At 35.6% G+C, this 17,656-nt stretch overlaps 2 protein-coding genes across 7 annotated transcripts; one reads left to right on the top strand and one right to left on the bottom strand.

Annotated features, from left to right (window-relative positions):
• The first annotated feature begins 365 nt into the window (after positions 1-365).
• LOC111992708 (probable plastid-lipid-associated protein 12, chloroplastic) lies at positions 366-5,412 on the top strand. Its single transcript, XM_024024567.2, has 11 exons — positions 366-675; positions 800-853; positions 1,245-1,319; positions 1,628-1,747; positions 2,049-2,240; positions 2,383-2,466; positions 2,577-2,669; positions 3,994-4,047; positions 4,135-4,214; positions 4,742-4,855; positions 4,954-5,412. The coding sequence occupies exons 1-11, from the start codon at positions 409-411 to the stop codon at positions 5,039-5,041; spliced, it is 1,221 nt and encodes a 406-aa protein (XP_023880335.1). The 5' UTR covers positions 366-408; the 3' UTR covers positions 5,042-5,412.
• Positions 5,413-5,956: 544 nt separating this feature from the next.
• Positions 5,957-11,949, bottom strand: LOC111992660 (uncharacterized). Of its 6 annotated transcripts, XR_010628082.1 has the most exons (4): positions 9,944-11,949; positions 9,058-9,104; positions 7,221-7,299; positions 5,957-6,449 (listed from the first exon to the last, which is right to left on the bottom strand). XR_010628082.1 is itself a non-coding variant. In XM_065771162.1 (2 exons), exon 1 carries the CDS (start codon positions 11,550-11,552, stop codon positions 9,960-9,962), a length of 1,593 nt encoding a protein of 530 aa, XP_065627234.1. In that variant the 5' UTR covers positions 11,553-11,949; the 3' UTR covers positions 5,957-6,449; positions 9,944-9,959. The 6 variants fall into 6 exon arrangements, 3 of the variants coding, with proteins under 3 accessions (XP_065627234.1, XP_065627233.1, XP_023880290.1); XR_010628083.1 differs by lacking the exon at positions 9,058-9,104; XR_010628081.1 differs by lacking the exon at positions 5,957-6,449 and having other exon boundaries at positions 7,114-7,299.
• Positions 11,950-17,656: the final 5,707 nt, after the last annotated feature.

The following is a 17,656-nucleotide window of genomic DNA, read 5'->3' as shown; positions in this document are numbered from 1 at the left end:
ACCCCTAATCCTTGTTCCTCTTTTATTCCACATTGTTCAGAATAGGTTTGACATCCTATAGTTTCTTTTTATTCCAATTCATTTGGGCCAAATCCCTTCCATCTAAAATGGATTGAAAACACTAGAAGATTTAGCCTTTATACATCCTGATAGGCCTTGGCCCATCAAAGGTTTTGCATTGCCAAAAGCCCAAGAAGTATACTTCCTCTCACTTGGCGCCAAGAATCGGAAAGGTGAAGGATAACACTCGGTCAGGATTCCACGTGTCTGACCCAGAACTGTCCACGTAAGCTTTAACACTGTTAAGATAATCTAACGGTTTTAACTACACCACAAAGCCAGAGCTTACTGGCTTAGCTCTTCTTAGCAAAAATAAACACAAACACACTTTCTTCTTCTTCTTGTGCAATGTTTCTCAAAGTCTATACAACAAATCTTGGATTTCAATCCAACCCAGTTCCCACATTCTCACCAATATTCAATCCAAGAACTCTCCCTTACAAAACTCCCAAGTTCTTTGAGTCTTCAAGTAGCCATAGAAATGTTTTTGTTTATAGGTCTAATGTTGTGGACAAGCAGCAACTAGTGTCATTCAATGAACCTGAAAACCAGCTCATTGAAGCCCTTATCGGGATACAAGGCCGAGGCCGCTCTGCTTCTCCTCAGCAACTCAGTGTATACTGTTTCTTTACACAATTCCAATCACTTTTTTCCTTGTTTATTTGAACTGCATTTAAGATAGTTACTGTGGTTACCAACTTTTGATTTTAATTTTTGATGATATGAGAGATTTTTGCAGGATGTTACTCGCGCCGTGCAAGTTCTAGAAGGTTTAGAAGGGGTGCCGGATCCGGTGAGTGGTCATTGTTCTGTTTTGTGGTACTAAATTGAAAGTGTCATTTCTGTTTTGTTCGTAGCACAATTGAGTTTGGAACAGTTGAAAGTGAGTTTTCTTTTTTCCTTTTTTTCTAGTGTTGCATTGTACAGGGATTCTTCATGAATTAAAGTTGGAAAACCAATAAATGCTACTACAATAGTTCAGATCAATTTGCATAGGAACTTGAGCTAGAAGTTGAAATTTTCCCCAATGATCTCTCTATTGCTTTGAAATTTCTACCATATGCTCTAAAAACAGGCTGAAGCATTATTTTCTATCACTCAATTTTATGAGGTGTGGAAAATAGTTAATCTTGTACTACTGCATGTTTATTCCTTAGAATTGACTGTGCCTTGAACATCTGCAGACAAACTCTACTTTGATTGAAGGTCGATGGCAGTTAATGTTTACAACTAGACCTGGAACAGCATCTCCAATTCAGGTTCTTGCATTTTAGGTTTTTATGTTAATTGTACCAAATTGTTCAGAATATGTTTCCGGTCCAACATAAAGCGTTTATGAAAAAACCAATAGATTTGCAAGATTAAGTGCCCTATATTTTACTAGAGAGCAGAAGAGACTGGTTTTTGCTTATGAAAGGAACATAATTTAAAAACATCTGAAGTTCTGAACTATTAATTTTCTTATGAGTCATTCTTCTCAAGTACTAACTACTAAGTAGAGGGTTAAAATGTGAGAATCACCAATATGAGATCAATATTTGTGCTCATGCTCTCTTTGTCATTGTAGAGAACATTTGTGGGGGTTGACTTCTTTAGTGTGTTTCAAGAGGTTTACCTTCGGACAAATGATCCACGTGTATCCAATATTGTAAGATTCTCTGATGCAATAGGTGAGCTAAAGGTGGAGGTATGACTTTAATTTTTTAACTGTTATATTTATTTATCTTGGTGAATTACACATGGCAAGGGTTCCTAGCCTTGCCTCTTCAGAAAAAATATGGCAATGTTATATTGTAGCCAGTCATAGGGAAAATAATTGCAGTTTTGCAGTTTTTTGTTACTCATTCTCAACAGTGATATGGATTTTGATCTCAAAACTCAATTGCATTCCCCTGCAATCATTTATATTCAAAATATTGTCATTTTTCTTTGTACATAACTTGGCTTTCCTCTCTCTTACATCATGAATTATCTTCTGTTACATGCAGGCAGCAGCATCAATTAAGGATGGTAAACGAATACTTTTCCAGTTTGATCGAGCAGCCTTTTCTTTTAAATTTTTACCATTTAAAGTGCCATATCCAGTTCCATTTAGACTATTAGGAGATGAAGCAAAGGGTTGGTTAGACACGACATACTTGTCTCCTTCTGGAGACCTCCGTATCTCAAGAGGAAATAAGGTAAATGAGCACTTCATTAGTTCCTAGATCTCCTTCAGCACTAGTGCTGTTGTTGGCTTTACACTCCATAATCATAAAAATTTCTAAAACCTCCTTTCTATTTGATCTGCTAAGGATATCCAGCAATATCTCTGTAGTGCAGGGCACCACATTTGTGCTGCAAAAGAAAACTGAACCAAGGCAGATATTACTGTCAACAATTTCCACCGGTAAAGGAGTTAGAGAGGTAAAATTGCCAATTCAACTTTTACATTACATGTCATAAAAAATGTTGCTTTTTTGCTGATTTGGTTTCACTTTGTCAACATTACATTGCGTTTGCTATAACTTTGGCAGGCAATTGATGAGTTTATCTCCTCAAACCAGAATCTAACTGGAGGTGAAACAGAACTCCAAGAGGGTGAATGGCAAATGATTTGGAGTTCACAGGTAGTTTTCTATAGATAACAGCATTTATAGCATATATTTAGTGACTGAACTAGAATGATATAAAAAAAAATTATCTAAAGAAACAAGCCAATAAACAAAGTAGTCTATACAATGTTGATCATTTCACTAGAATGTGATCATAACTTAGATACTGGATTGAAATTCTGGCAAGAGGTAAGAATAGTAATTGAGAGAAGACATGGTGCAAATTTTAGGCTATAATTAAAAGTGAAGTGGCTATAAGACTTTGCTTGAAGTAGTGAAGAAACTATTACAATTAGTCATCAAAATACAGTTCTAGATAAGAGTAACATCATCAAGAAATCATATCGCACGCTCCAAATAGTTCAATAGGAATTTGTTGACGTTGGTTTGGGTGATTAAAAATCATGAATTGGTATAGACATGCTTGAAAATCATTATGTTTTTTTCTCAAAAGTTTCACTCTAGGGTACCTTATTTGTCATCATTTCTATCATGCAAACAGACCATCATCACACTATTCTGAGTTTGCTTTCCAGATAATTTATTTTGTGACACTCATTTAATTGATGCTTGCAAATCGATCCACTAACTCTGTGGTCATTACCCCTCCATTTTATGAATCCATTACTTATATAGCAAACACCTCCTTTAATACTACCATAACTCAAACATCAACATAATTAAGCATCTTGCCGAATTATCAGTGGGAGTGTGGTACTACTCATGGACACATAAAACCTTCATCCATGGGAGAATTATGACTTGGAAAACCTTAAGACTAGAACAACTAATTGCAAATACCATATATTTTCATTGGTAATTGGTGCACTAACTTAAGTTATATTTACTAGTTTTCATTTCACCTTGTTGTGCTGTCTATAAGCTACGCTCTCTGGCATTGCCTTTGAGATGACATAGGTAGAAACAATTGGCCATTGGGAGTGGTAACTAAAGTTCTACTTCATCTAATTATTATTAACTGAGAGACTAGTGGACAGACTTGATGGGTCTCTCTCTCTAACCAACTGCTACTACCTCCACCACCATGTTTGCACTCCTATGCGATGCATATATACAAATTGTCAGTTATGTAGCAGTACAAGATCACAACAAGTCGATTTATTGGAGTGCAGTGTCTTGACTCCAAAAATAATCATGTTAATGGTATTTCAATAAGATACCAAGAAGAATAATGGTATTTCACTACAAGTATTCTTGGTGAACTCATTTGCTGTCAGGAGCAGGCCTGTTGCCTTTAAACTGAAATCATTTTCATGCTATTTCCTCCCCCCCCCCCCCCCCCCTTTTCTTTCACTGAGCTGAACTCAACCCCTTGTAGGTAGAGACAGATAGTTGGCTGGAGAATGCTGGCAATGGTCTCATGGGCATACAGGTGAGTACTGGAAGAGAGCTGTCCTGTCAGTCAATTTACAGGTTATGCAATAGGGTTTTCTTAAATTACTTCCTCCATCTTAACCAGATTATCAAGAAGAATGGACAAATAAAGTTTTTGGTTGACATCTTGCTTGGGATCAAATTCTCCATGACTGGTAGATTTGTGTAAGTTTCTCACCGCTTCAATTCGGCTTTTATATTGATTGGCATGGGATAGGAAATTAGGTCAGATGAGAAACTCCACTGTTGAATTATTTGTTACTAGCTTAGTTAAAACTGATTTTAGAACTAAATTATAACTAAAATTTTTTGACTAATAACCTATAATAGATATACAACCAGATTAGCAATAGTTCACACCATGTTCAAACTGAAATACTACACGTAACTACAACTTGTTAATCGGTGTCAAAAAAAAGGTTTAAAATGGATCGATGCCTCTAAGTATGTTTTCTAGGCTCAGGATCCTCTCCATTTGCCTTGAAATGGAACTGGTCTATTTCATGGTGTGGATTTTGTTTCCATGCATCTAAAGGTATACGTAGAGCCTTGTCATTAAAAATCTCATAACACCAAACAATGAATGATAACTGATCTTAATAACATGACATTATGTTCATCTTTAAATTTGTGAACCATCTTGAATGGTTTTGACTTTTGAGTTAATATGTTCATGTTATCTCACATTGCAGGAAATCTGGCAACAGCAACAGCACATATGAAATCACAATGGATGATGCAGCAATAATCGGTGGTCAATTTGGATATCCTGTAGAGATGGAAAGCAAGTTTAACCTAGAGCTTCTGTAAGGCCATTCATTCAACTGCTTTTTCTTTTTAGAGTAATTTATAAATTGCTGACTAACAAGAAGCTGAACTGAACTGAATTTAATTTCTGTTGCAGATATAGTGATGACAAGATCAGGATTACCCGGGGATACAACAATATTGTTTTTGTGCATTTAAGGACGGATCGATTGAAAAAGAAATAAAAAAACATGTTGAATTAACCAAAAGAAAACGTGTCCAAAGTCACGTTCACAAGTATTTCTACTGCTCTCCCTACGTGGGATGTCTTGCTTGTGAAGTTAGAAACAGGATGAACATGTTTGTTCTTGCTTCCTATGTCTAATCTAGGAGAAGAATTGTAACATATATATATATATATGCACACATGAGAAACCCACATACATGTGTATTTATACATCTATGTATGATTTGGTGACCCTTTTACAGGTCTGAATTTCTTAATGAAAATGTTGTAGCCGTTGCCCAACCTAGTGGACAACTACTGGGGAAGGTTGTAAGGGGCAAAGTATGGTTTGCTCACAAAGTAATCTCCAATCTCCATCACTCTTTCTTTCTTTTTTAACTCCATCCTTTCCACGCAGAAAACAATAATTGAATAAATGCATTTGGTTATTCTCACACTTCATTCTTTGTCACTTTGATGTTGAACAAATGGTATTTTGCAAGTTATTGTCAGTATCGAGAATAGGGAATCTCTGGAGCCTCGTGTAAGAAGAAATAAGAACTGACAAACAATTTGCTTGTCTTTCCCGCGAGATACTGAAATTAGAATTTGCCATTTGAAAGTTTATAGATTATAAATTTTTTTGTGAGCTACATCGTCCAGAAAGATCATTTAAGCTATAAACCTGACACAGTGGTACAGGAGAGTTTGGGTCGATAGGTCAATAGATTTGGATTTGAAAGTTTCGAATGAGTATTCTTTAAAAAATTTACTGTCATTTCGAATTTTTTATATAATATCGAATTTAATTTTTAAAATTCAAGGCCCTAAATCTCATTTGGATATAGCATCCAAAAAAAAAATTCTTATTTGGATAAGACACACCAAACAAGGTGTCAATAAGCAAAAAAATAAATAAAATAAAAAGTCACAGTAAAACGAAGCTACAAATAGATAACTCAAAAGAGTGACAAACTGACAATTAAGTCGATTAGTCGAGCAGTATATTTATAACCTCTTCTAAGAAGAGTAATGAGCCACAAGCGATACAAGGATTTTACATACTCGTAATTCCAGGAAGGTGTGGAAAGAGTGAAAATTTTTAAATAAATAAATAAATAAAAAATAAAAAAGATTGGAGAAAAATAAAATTAACTGTCTCATCCCCGCTTGCAGGACACAAAAATTGACCTGAATTCTTAGCCTGAATGCAGCTTGAAGAATTTATCTTCTATTGATTTTCCTAGTCTCCCACCTTTTCCAGAGTCAAGGTCACCTACAGCTACAGGTAGTAGTGCCTTGTGAGATCAGGTAACAAGCTTCCATCTACTTCTAGCTCCAAAATTTCAGACATCACCACATGAGGATTTTTTCTTTTTCTTTTGACTAGTATCACCACATGAGGATGTTAAAGAATAGTTCAACTCCTGAATCCAGAGACCAAAATGAAACAAAGTTGAAGTATGTACTCATATTATTAGAGACCAATACTTACTAAATACTCAGGCGTATACCCAAGATACAACAACATAACCCGACTCCTAATATAGAAGTCAGGACAAAATCCTGTTAAGGATCTAAAACAAAGATCCTAAATTCCTAATATTAAGTAGAGGCAGCCATGGGAGAAAGTAGTCAAAGTATCCAACATTACGACCTAAAGAGACAGGTAACAGCAATATATGAGGTTTAAACTTTAAAGCATGTTCTTTCAACAGTTGCAATTACCTGTTCTAGTAAGTTCATCATGAAAGGAAAAATACAATTTTCTTCTCTCTCTCTCTCTCTTGAAAAAAGAAAGAGAGAGAGAGAGAGAGAGAGAGAGAGAGAGAGAATTAGAAAAGAAAAGGCAATTAAGGAAGCATTATGTGTATTAAAAAATGAAGGGAGCCGCACACCAGCTGGTCTAAGAAGCATCTGTGAAGAGACTTATAAGAAGCAGTATTACATGACAATGTGGAAATTCATTCTCACTGAACTAGCAAGCGTAACAGGACAAAAGGATATATTTTCACCTACACTCTTTAACATCAACTCAATACATAATTCCACATTAGACAGTAAATAAATTTAAACCAAAAAAAAAAAAAAGCAAAACCAATATTTTATCTGCTGCTTTTCATACCAAAAATATTTCTGGTACATTCAACTGAAGGAAAAAACAAAAACAAAACAAAAGAATTAATAGCACAAAAGACCTGTACTCTGCTCAATTTGCTGCATGTATTTTTCACCAAGTCAACAATCCTCACTGATCCTTAGCTCAGGCCTTACCATCTGTTCCAAAGTGCCATACAACTCATTACTGGTAATGTTCCGAGATTAGTAACTAAATTTGATAGTGTAATGATGATTAATGTTCACATACTTCCTTTTTTATAAACATTTACTAATGCTTGCACACTGCTGTAATTGATAGATAGAAGAGTAGAAAGATGAAAGCAGACAGCCTCAAATCCGCAATGAGCAATTTATATCTATTGATATGTACTCAAAAGAGGCACTAACTGCAGAGGAGGAACTTGGTATAATCATTTTCAACTTGAATCCTAAGTTGAGATTTGAGAACATACCATTAACCATATACTTGGAATTTGAGAAACCATCTAAACTGACTCACCTCCTCATCATCATGCCATGCACCTTAAATAAGTTAAGGCAATAACCAATTTGAAAACTAATAAAAGTAAACCAACTATATTCTCATATAGATATGTTACTTTAGATGAAAAGTCATCACACTATCGTGGTCTCAACTAACATTATAGTTCACATTTCACCCACCAAAACTCAAACTTGGTGCTAGAAATGCAAGGTTTGGTTGATAACAACACTTGGAAACATTAGCATTTAAGCAGTTTAGTACACCAAACACTAAGTATAAAAGTAAGACAGTCAAAATGATCTCAGATCTCACATCCTTTACATCAACTCAAACTTTGAAGAGACAAAAATGAAAGAGCAAATGTATATAAATTTATGAAGAAAATAATGGGGAAGATCCCTCATACAGCAACATGCTTCAACCACAAACAACAATGATCCAATGAGTTTTTATGTTTCACAGCACTCCCTATGTTAGGAAGAACTTGTAACACTCCCTGAGTTAGGGAGAACTTGTAACCATATCAAGTCTCTCCACCTGCACCAAACCTCAAACTCAGAGAGAAAAAGATTCAGGATTTTTTTTTTTCTGATATGTAATAAAAAGATTAAATAATACTTTCTCTGTCCCAAATTTGTTTGTCCTATTTAGAAAATCTAACTTTTTTTTTTTTTTATAAGTACAAAATATAACTTTTTCACACAGCATCGTTTAATACATTCTCTTTTAATTAGAACGTACAAGTCAACAAAACTACCCTCATTAATTTAAAGTCTAGAAAAATAATAGTATTGACTTAAAATAAACCAAAAGGTAAGTTAGGAATTTTATTTATTGACTTTCAAAGATGACTACAATTTGGATATCCCAAAATAAAAAGAGGACCAACAAATTGGGACAGAGTCTATAGCGGGACTAATTTAACAAGATTAACTTACTATCTCTTTGCTAGTTTACCATTCCTCCTTGATAGATATATTCAATTCAAAAAACTAAAAGCAATGGTGTTGATTGGACCACACCAAGGATTTCATCTAACAAAGTTGTATTCATGTATGATTTTGTACTTGTTTCTGTCTTCTTCTTTTTTCCATTAAAAATAGAAAACCAGGCAGAGTAGTCCCTGTGCATAAAAGTATAAAAAGAGAAACCAATGGAAATTGCCTCCGTGTGCCTCTAGATGTCTCTTCATGTGAGGCTTCACTATAACTGTATAGCGTACACTGTACAGTGTAAACAAATTAAATTAAAGAGTTCAATACTAATTGTTCAATAAATATTGTTGTAGCAAACAGTGAGTTATCAGCATTATAAATAAATTATATCAACCATAGGTAACAACACACTATTACATAACATTTTCATCAATAATAAAATATGTGGAAGGCCTTTGGACTCTATTGCTTATCAGCAAATTCAAATAAACTCACATTATGAGCCAATAGGACAGGCGATCAAATCAACTTCTTGCAATATCCTGCACAAAGACAATAATAATCAAAATGACATGTAAAAACAGAAAATGACCAAGAACTCCAAAAAATCTGAAGCTGGTCCTCTGTCTTTTAATCTGAAATTGAGTTCCTCAACCCATCCCTCAAAAATAGAAAAACTACAGTTAATGTCCACTTCTTTCACAAATAACCAGCCAACCGTATCCTTTGGCAAAATTTACTAAAGGTCCAGTACTAATACAGTACTTAACTTTCGAGTACAATCTTCAGCTTTTAACTGGTTATAATTGCCACGAATGCCAAGATGTTGGACAGCAAAGCTCCTCATGCTTCGACCACCAACCAGGCTAGACAACCTTTCAAGGAATAACAGTAAGATCCTCCCTTAACAGATAGCAGGCAGCAATTTGATTGGCACACTTATAAAAGTAATCAAACAGAAGAAATAACAATACAGAAAACCAAAAACAGCAGCCTGCACCATGGATAATTATAGTAAAACAAGTAGCAAATATACTAAAAAGGTCAAGTACATAATAGCCATTAGATTTACCATACAAATTCACAGGTTCTTTCCAAAATCAAAGGTAACAAAATGCAATACAGACATATGCCTCGCACCTAAGGAAAAACAAAAACAAACTAAGAAAGCTAGAACCTAAGCAACCCTACAGATATTATTGTTTCAAATGATTGCAGCATGGAGAGAACAATGCCAGTCTCTTTTTGTCAGGCCAACAAAACATATTAGGATAGACCAATAACTACACCTACTTAGATCTCATGTATCCATATGTTGCCAAAACGACGAAAAGTGGTTTGATATGTTCCCGAGAGATATCTGTTCAGAGAAGCTACTTACATTAACGCGGGACAGATCAGTCACCGTCGCCAATGCTTTTCTCTGAGCACACATTCCCCAGTTCCTCATTCATAGACACGTCCTTCTCTGCAATCCCACCATCTTGTACAAACTCTTTCCTTTCTGTGATCTCATCTTCCCTTGCTGCATTCACTTCATTTGTTACAAATTCGCTCCTTGCTTGTTCATTCTTGGCCTCAGTCCTCATTTCCTCATCCATTACCACATTGTCCTTCACGATTTCTTCACCCTTGGACTCATTTTTCTCTGCAATAACTTCTTTTACTACAAGTCCATCTCTTTCCTCTCCAACCTTTTCTTCCTGTAAAAACTCCCCCATACAAACATCTCCAACACATTCATTATCGGAAGCACCATCGTTCTCATCACCATTCCTTCTCCCTCTACTCCCCGACCCATATTCCCCATTATTCTCGCAACCCAGCATAGCCGTGGCCGGGGCATCCAACCCGCCATCACTATCATTCTCAGACCCATTCTCCACCACCTCCTCATTCACATCCTCTGCCACCACATGGCTCTGCCTCTCCAGAAACTGCAACCTCCTCCTCAAGTCCCCCATCTCCCTCTCCATCAAAAACAACCTCTCCTTCAACGTCAAATTCTCCTCCTCCAACTGCGCAATATGCGAATCCTGATCATCCACCCTATTCTCCAACACATTATTATACTCAACCCCACTGTAATTCGGGTAAATCATCTCAAACCGGCTCAAATCATGGTCCAACCTCCTCTCCACCTCCACATGCTCCTCCACATCACTCTCACTCGACCCACCATTCTCATCTTCCTCCTCCTCCACCAACTCATGCTCATGACCCGGCGAACGCAGCCTAATCAACCCTTTCATCGACCCATAACCATCCACACCCCACTCCTCCTTCGCCATATCCCCCAAAATCTCCCTCGAAGGCGAGAATATCGGCGTCGGCAGCACCGCCGGAGTAACCGGACACGGCGACACCAAATCAGCTATCCCACCAGCCTTCTTCGCCCTAATTATAAACGAAGTGGTGTTCCTCGGCGCATAAGGCGCAAACCTATTGTTCTTACCAATATTGCCATTGTTATTATTATTAGTGTTATTGAATTTCTTCTTCTGGTAAAATTTTCGAGCTTTTAACCTATTCTGAGACTGCAATTCGTGAAGAGCCGGTGGCTTATACCCTCCGGCTCCGACTATTCCACCACCAATATTACTCGGACCACCACTCACCGCTGGTTTAAAGTCTTTGCGCTTATCGCCGCTGACGTTCTTTCCCTTCCAGTTGCTCCGTCCGAGCTTCGACGACGGTTTCAACGAGTTCGCCGCTGTAGCGTAGTTCACCTTCGAAACTTGTTGCTGCTGAGACCACACCTTGCTGCTATTGCCGATGTTGAAACTACGGTTCAGGTTCGGGTTCAGCATCGGAAGCGGCTGTTGTGGATTCGGCTGGCTCTTCATCATCATCATCTGCGACTGGCTCAACGCCTGTGACTGAGTGATCAACGGCGGCTTGCTGAGAATCTGCGGCGGAGGCGGAGGCTGTTGAGCCATCATCGGAATCTGCGGAGGCTTTTGACTCATCATTTTAGCCTGATCGTTCATCGTTTATTTAAAAACCCTAAAAGAGAAAAAACGAAACCCTAGAAATTCCGTGTTTCTCTATCAATCGGAGATCGGAAAGTATCAGATCGAGAATATTTTTTTTTCGTGGAGTTAATTTTCTGATTCAATCGGAAATGGAGACAAACCGAACAGAGATCGAAACTGTTAGTAATTTCAGATTCTGATCTTTTAAGAACTCGCCGATGCGTGTGTTTAGGTGTTTATTTTCAAAGAAAATTTTTTTTAATTTCCTGAGAAAATTATAGTTTCTCTCTCTCTCTCTCTCTCTCTCTCTCTAACTTTTTTTCTCTCTCTCTAGAAATCTTACGAAGAATAATCTTTTCTTTTTCGTTGATCGTTGATTTTCTTTGAGGGACGGTTTTTTGAGTGCGCGTGAGAACGATAATGCTGTATTTTATAGGTGGGGAAGGGGTGGGATGAACAGTTGGTTCGGGAGATTAGGAATGGACGGCTGTGATGGAAGATTCGTGTCGGCCATGTGTCATTGAAAACTTTGAATGCCAAGATTTGGAATAAGTCTTTATTTGGGGGAGGAAGAAGAAATTAGCTTGGAAGTTTACAACTTGGCCCCTTTATGTTATGCTAATTCTTCAAATTCCCACTCTTCTTTTTGAAATTATTTTTTGCCCCTCAAGTGGTTTACCATTGCCCTTTGATGAAATAGTATGTCATGTAATGATTAGGTTATAATAGTTTAAGATTTAAAACTAGAGTAATGCTACTGTTACAAACTATTTTATAATATTTTTATAAATTGTTGATGCGATCAATTTTTATTAGTTCTCATCTGAACTCATAATAAACATCACATTTTTACTTACCAATAACTACTCACTACATCATCATTTTATAAAAAAATTGTTAAATAGTTTGTGTCTCTAGTATTTTCTTAAAACCTATAATACCCTCTTAAAATAAGGGGGTGGGGGGGGGGGAACTAACAATAGCTTTATTATGACATTATTTACCATTAAACTAAAACAATAATTTGTTTTTCTTAAAACCTATAATACCCTCTTAAAATAAGGGGGTGGGGGGGGGGGAACTAACAATAGCTTTATTATGACATTATTTACCATTAAACTAAAACAATAATTTGTTTTCTTTTTTATATGAACTAATGTCCTTTATTTGATGAAAAGATTTTATCAATTAAGTTAATTGGAGAGAGAGAAAGAGAGAGAGGGAGGAACACTATATATGAGGAGGGGTGGCAATTTATATTCGCATGTCGGGTTTGTGTCATGTTAACTCATGAGTATCCAATTATATGGGTCAACACTAACCCAACATGTTTATTAAATAGATCAAGATTCTTCAACCCTAACACAACTCATTTATTAAATGGGTCAGTCGTGTAAACTTGTTTATCAGATTTTATCAAAATAAAAAAAAAATTAATAAAAAAACAAACAAATAAATATTTTTAATATAAAATCCAGAACGAACGAGTAACTGTATCGCAAATAATCATTTAAAATTAAAACATATCTCAATATCACAAATAATCAAGCACAATATGTCAAAGAAAATAAACCACAACAACTAATAAGTTTATATACCTATGGTTTGAAGGGTATATTAGTAAAATATCATTTAATTAAATGAGTCAGATAGATCAAACGGGTCAAACATGTTTCATGGGTTGAACACTAACCCAACTTGTTTATTAAACTGATCAATCATGTCAACCCGAATATGACACGAACCCATTGAGCCGCAACCCATAATCTGCTAATTTTGTATCATGTCGTGTTAGATTTGTGAGTCGTGTCCAATTTTCCCACCCCTACACATGAGCATTGCGTAAGATATTTACAATTGTTATACACTATATCATTTATCAATTCACTAATACATGTATATTTTCTTTTTTGCGATAAGAGTCTGTTGGAATACTGTTTATTGTTAAAAACTGAAAACACTATAGCAAAATAAATTTTAAATATATGAATAGTGGAGTGAGACCCAATTTTTTTAAAAAAAATTATTGAAATCCGTACTTGCGGGTCCTATGAATAGTACACAGGACCCACACAAAAATACAAATGCATTTTTTTCCCCTTTTCATTGTAATCCAAACCCAGTAAGTATATTATATACTTGCATAGGGATGTTAAGTTGGGGAGGTTTTTACACCTCATCATCCTCTTCGATTTCTTTAAAATTAGAACAAGCTACTTCGTTTGGAGGGAAGAGGAGTAGAGCACTGAGGTCGTCTTTTTTGGCTCAATGTGGTTGGTTTTATCGGCCCCCATGCAAACATAACCATTGGCTAAGCCACAATATATTTAAACAATCAGGGGGAAAAACGCACAAATGAAATGGAGAGAAAGACGTCAACCAAGGAAAGCAAAACATAATGGCAACAAGTGAGATCTGCATGAGAGAGTTGTTGAGGTCGTCAAGGAAGGAAAACAACTTTATAATATTTGCACCAAAAATTTGTTGACCACTAAGCACGTTGGAGGAAGAATGGGGGATTGGGATGGGATTGACGCAAAAGCAAAGAAGAGTACTGGTCAACTAATTTACTGTGAAGGGTGGTTTTTTTCAACTTAAATGTGCATGTAGTGACCCAAAAATGGGGTCTTGAATTCCATAAAATCTCATATCGCGTAGGAAAGCATATGCGAATGTATTTATAAGGAATGATTTTCCTTTAATGTGTAGAGGCTTTTTCCCCAGTGCAACTTGGGGAAGAACAAAACCATGAGGAGTATGGGTCCCAAAGCGAACAATATCTACACAATTAAGGTAAGGTCATTACAGTGCATTTGGTATTGGCTTTAAAAAGACAGCTATTTTAGCAATTTAATTTATTTTTACTACTATTCATGAGTTTTATTACATTTTTTGGTACTATTTATTAGTCACACTGTATTATTTCAACTACCTTTTAGCTTTATCTACAATACTTTCAACAAAAAATTTTCAATTTCAGCTAAATAAGTTGTTTCCAAACAAACACTAAGTCAATCACCACACTAACTAATGTCAATTTGTAGGGAAAAGTCACCGAGGGAGCATTTGGTTCACTATGATGTATCACTGATATGATGCACATTGTGATGATGATGTGACATTAAGATTTTTAGTTTATTATATTTTTTTTCTAACATTACTATAATTTAAAATTACAAAATATATCACATCATCTTATTTCGTCACCTCCATAAACAATGTAATATTGTATTATTATATTGAGATTACATTAATGTAAGATTACAATAACGTAATATTACGGCGTAATGTAACATTACGGTAAAATAAACGCCCCCAAGTGTTGAGTACATCGATGGGTGCCTAAAGTAAATAGGGCAAATCAGTGATTTATGTCTTATTGTTAACTTGTAAACCCTTATAAAATATTATGCTTATAATTTTTTTTTTTAGAAAGAAGAATGGTAAATAATATATGATGGAGGGTGAAATATAATCCTAAAAAAAAACATTGCCTTTACAAAAATAAAAATAAAATAATAATAATAATATAATAACATAGTGATATATAGATAAACAAATATTTAAAGAGCAAAACAAAACAAAAACAAAGATAATTATTATGTCTAAGATTTTGAACAAGAAAGATTAGGGACTGTTTGGATTTGTTGTTTCCATCGCTCATAACTCTATTTCTATCACCCATAACTCAAAAATGGTGGGACCCACAATTGAGAAGTCTATTTGTTTTTTGTTTTCAATTTTTGTTTCTATCTCCTAACTCTTTGATTTTTGAGTGTTGAGTTATGGAAACTGAAAACACATTTTAGGTGTTTTCAGTTTCCAAAAATCAGTTTTCAATGGCAATTTCGTAATTCTTCAGCACAAACGGGTCCCACTACCAGTGTCCCGTCCCATCCCTGCGCAGCTCCAACGGGTCTTTTTGCCTTTACTCTCTATTTCTCTCTTCTCTGTTTCCTTGCTCTTCTCTCCATTCTCATTGTTTTTCTCTAACCTATCTCTTCTCATCGTTTTTCTCTAATCTATCTCTTTTCATCTGTGGTGGCGTTCCAATGGTGGAGTTAGGTATTGATGTGTGACGTTTTGATGGTGGATTTCAGTGGTGGAGTTGAATCGATGGTTGGAGTTATATTAGTGGCCGGCATTTTGATGGTGGATCTCGTCTAATGGTCTGTTTCAGCGTGGGTGGGTCTCATCTATAGGTTTGGGTCGTGGCCGTCGGTTTCAGATCGAGTTTCAAATTGTGGGTTTCCGATGGGCATGGGCTGTGGGTTTGATTGCGATGGTATCTTGTTTGAAATTTGAGAAGTAGGTATGATTGTGGTGGTCACTGGTGTGGGTTTGGTATTTGGTTTAAGATTTTAGAAGTGGGTGTGATTATGGTGGTGTCTGTAAGTTTTGGTTTGGCCGTGGGTTTCGGGTTTGGTGTGTTGGGTTGATTCGGTGGTTGTTCAAGGGTTTGTACTGGCTATGGGTTTTCGATGGGTCTGTGGCGAATAGGCTAACAGCTTTGCTCTGAACAAGTTACAGGTATGGAGCCCACAAACAGTTGAAAATTTTGAGTGATGACAAGTTGAGTGATGGTGCCAAACCGGTGGGGTGTAGGGAGTTGGGGTATTTTAAGTGATGAGTGATGAGTGACAAGTGATGAAAATTGAGTGAAGAGTAATGAATTATGAAAAAAAAAAAAAAAAAAAAACCAAACAAGCCCTTAGTGTCTTATATTCCCATGCCACATTGATAATGATGATGAAAATTGAGTGAAGAGTAATGAATTATGAAAAAAAAAAAAAAAAAAAAACCAAACAAGCCCTTAGTGTCTTATATTCCCATGCCACATTGATAATGATAGTGAAACAAAATAGTGAAATACACTCTTAAAATAGTGTCCTGTCCTCTATTCCTATGCTCCACTGATTATCAAAGTACACAAACTACAAATTACACTCTTTACATGTTTCAAATCTGGAATCAAAAGATGTATCCAACAAACCAACATCTTATAGAGCAAGTTTCGATGTTTCAAATGTTGGGATCAAAAGATTTATCCAACAAACCAACATCTTAAAGAGTAAGGCAAGGGGATCAATATTTTTTTCATAAAAAATTGGTGGGTATTTGCCAAAAAATGGGATAAAAGCTGTGGATAGGAAACAAGGTACCTTTAAAGCATATTCTATTTTATTTCTTTTTCTTTGGTGGGAATTATTCCCTTGAACAGACCCACTAAAGACGGTGATTGGATTAGACCAAGTTTAATGTTCACCTATGTATCAAAATATTTCAGTTTTTTTTATTGGTCTTTTTTTTTTTTTTGGAAGTTAAACAAGCACATAATATTTACTATTCTTTTATAAAAAATATAATATTTACTAGAAATAACCATTTTATTAGAAGAACGCTAAATTTTATTAAAAACTAGCACACTTTCCGCTACAAGCGGTGGATCATACAAAAAAAGTCAATAAGTACTTTGCATAACTCCTATTTTAGCTAAGCTATCCACACATCCATTAGCTTCCTTATATACATGTGATACAAAACAATTAGTGAAAGTCCTCATCAAGTTCATACAATTAGTTAAGAGCAGTTCTAACATAAAATTTTTGAATGATGGGTTAGAAAGCATATATGAAAGCATATCAGCATCTACTTTTATTGGTTAGAACTTAGAACCTAATTCTTGTACTTACCCTTAAAAAAACAGAACCTAATTCTCATTCTCTCTATTTTCTATTGTTTTGGGCAGGCTAATATGGTGGAACAATAGTAAAAAAAGGCAAAATCCACAAAAGGGCTTGAATAATGAATAGTGTTTAAGATTGAGAAGGATATAATATGTCATGGTTGGTAGATTTCTAATTTCTCAAGCAAATTGAGTGGAGTGCGAAACATATAAAGCAAAAGGTAAACAAAAGAAAAAGAATATTTCAAAAGAAAAAGAATATTTCTTAAGAAAAACTTTATACCATGCAATTACGCATTGCCAGGGCGAAAGAGAAACCATTCAACTCAAGCAATTATATAAGAGAGGGACATGAAATGAAATTACCAATTTCTTCTTTTGAATGTCTCCATCATCATTTTGGATTTTATGTTTTAACAATCCAGGTGTTAAC

The sequence above is a fragment of the Quercus suber genome, unplaced genomic scaffold (assembly GCF_002906115.3).
Source record: "Quercus suber isolate HL8 unplaced genomic scaffold, Cork oak 2.0 scaffold_40, whole genome shotgun sequence".
NCBI lineage: Eukaryota > Viridiplantae > Streptophyta > Magnoliopsida > Fagales > Fagaceae > Quercus > Quercus suber.
The sequence above is the reverse complement of the archived record's forward strand: the minus strand, read 5'-3'. Positions and strand labels throughout refer to the sequence as shown.

Excerpts from the sequence above, each read along its gene's own strand:
- LOC111992708 (XM_024024567.2), top strand. The coding sequence starts at position 409 with ATGTTTCTCAAAGTCTATACAACAAATCTTGGATTTCAATCCAACCCA. Across the intron at positions 2,467-2,576 it reads CCGGTAAAGGAGTTAGAGAG|GCAATTGATGAGTTTATCTC; the intron begins GTAAAATTGCCA and ends TAACTTTGGCAG. Across the intron at positions 2,670-3,993 it reads AAATGATTTGGAGTTCACAG|GTAGAGACAGATAGTTGGCT; the intron begins GTAGTTTTCTAT and ends AACCCCTTGTAG.
- LOC111992660 (XM_065771162.1), bottom strand. The coding sequence starts at position 11,552 with ATGAACGATCAGGCTAAAATGATGAGTCAAAAGCCTCCGCAGATTCCG.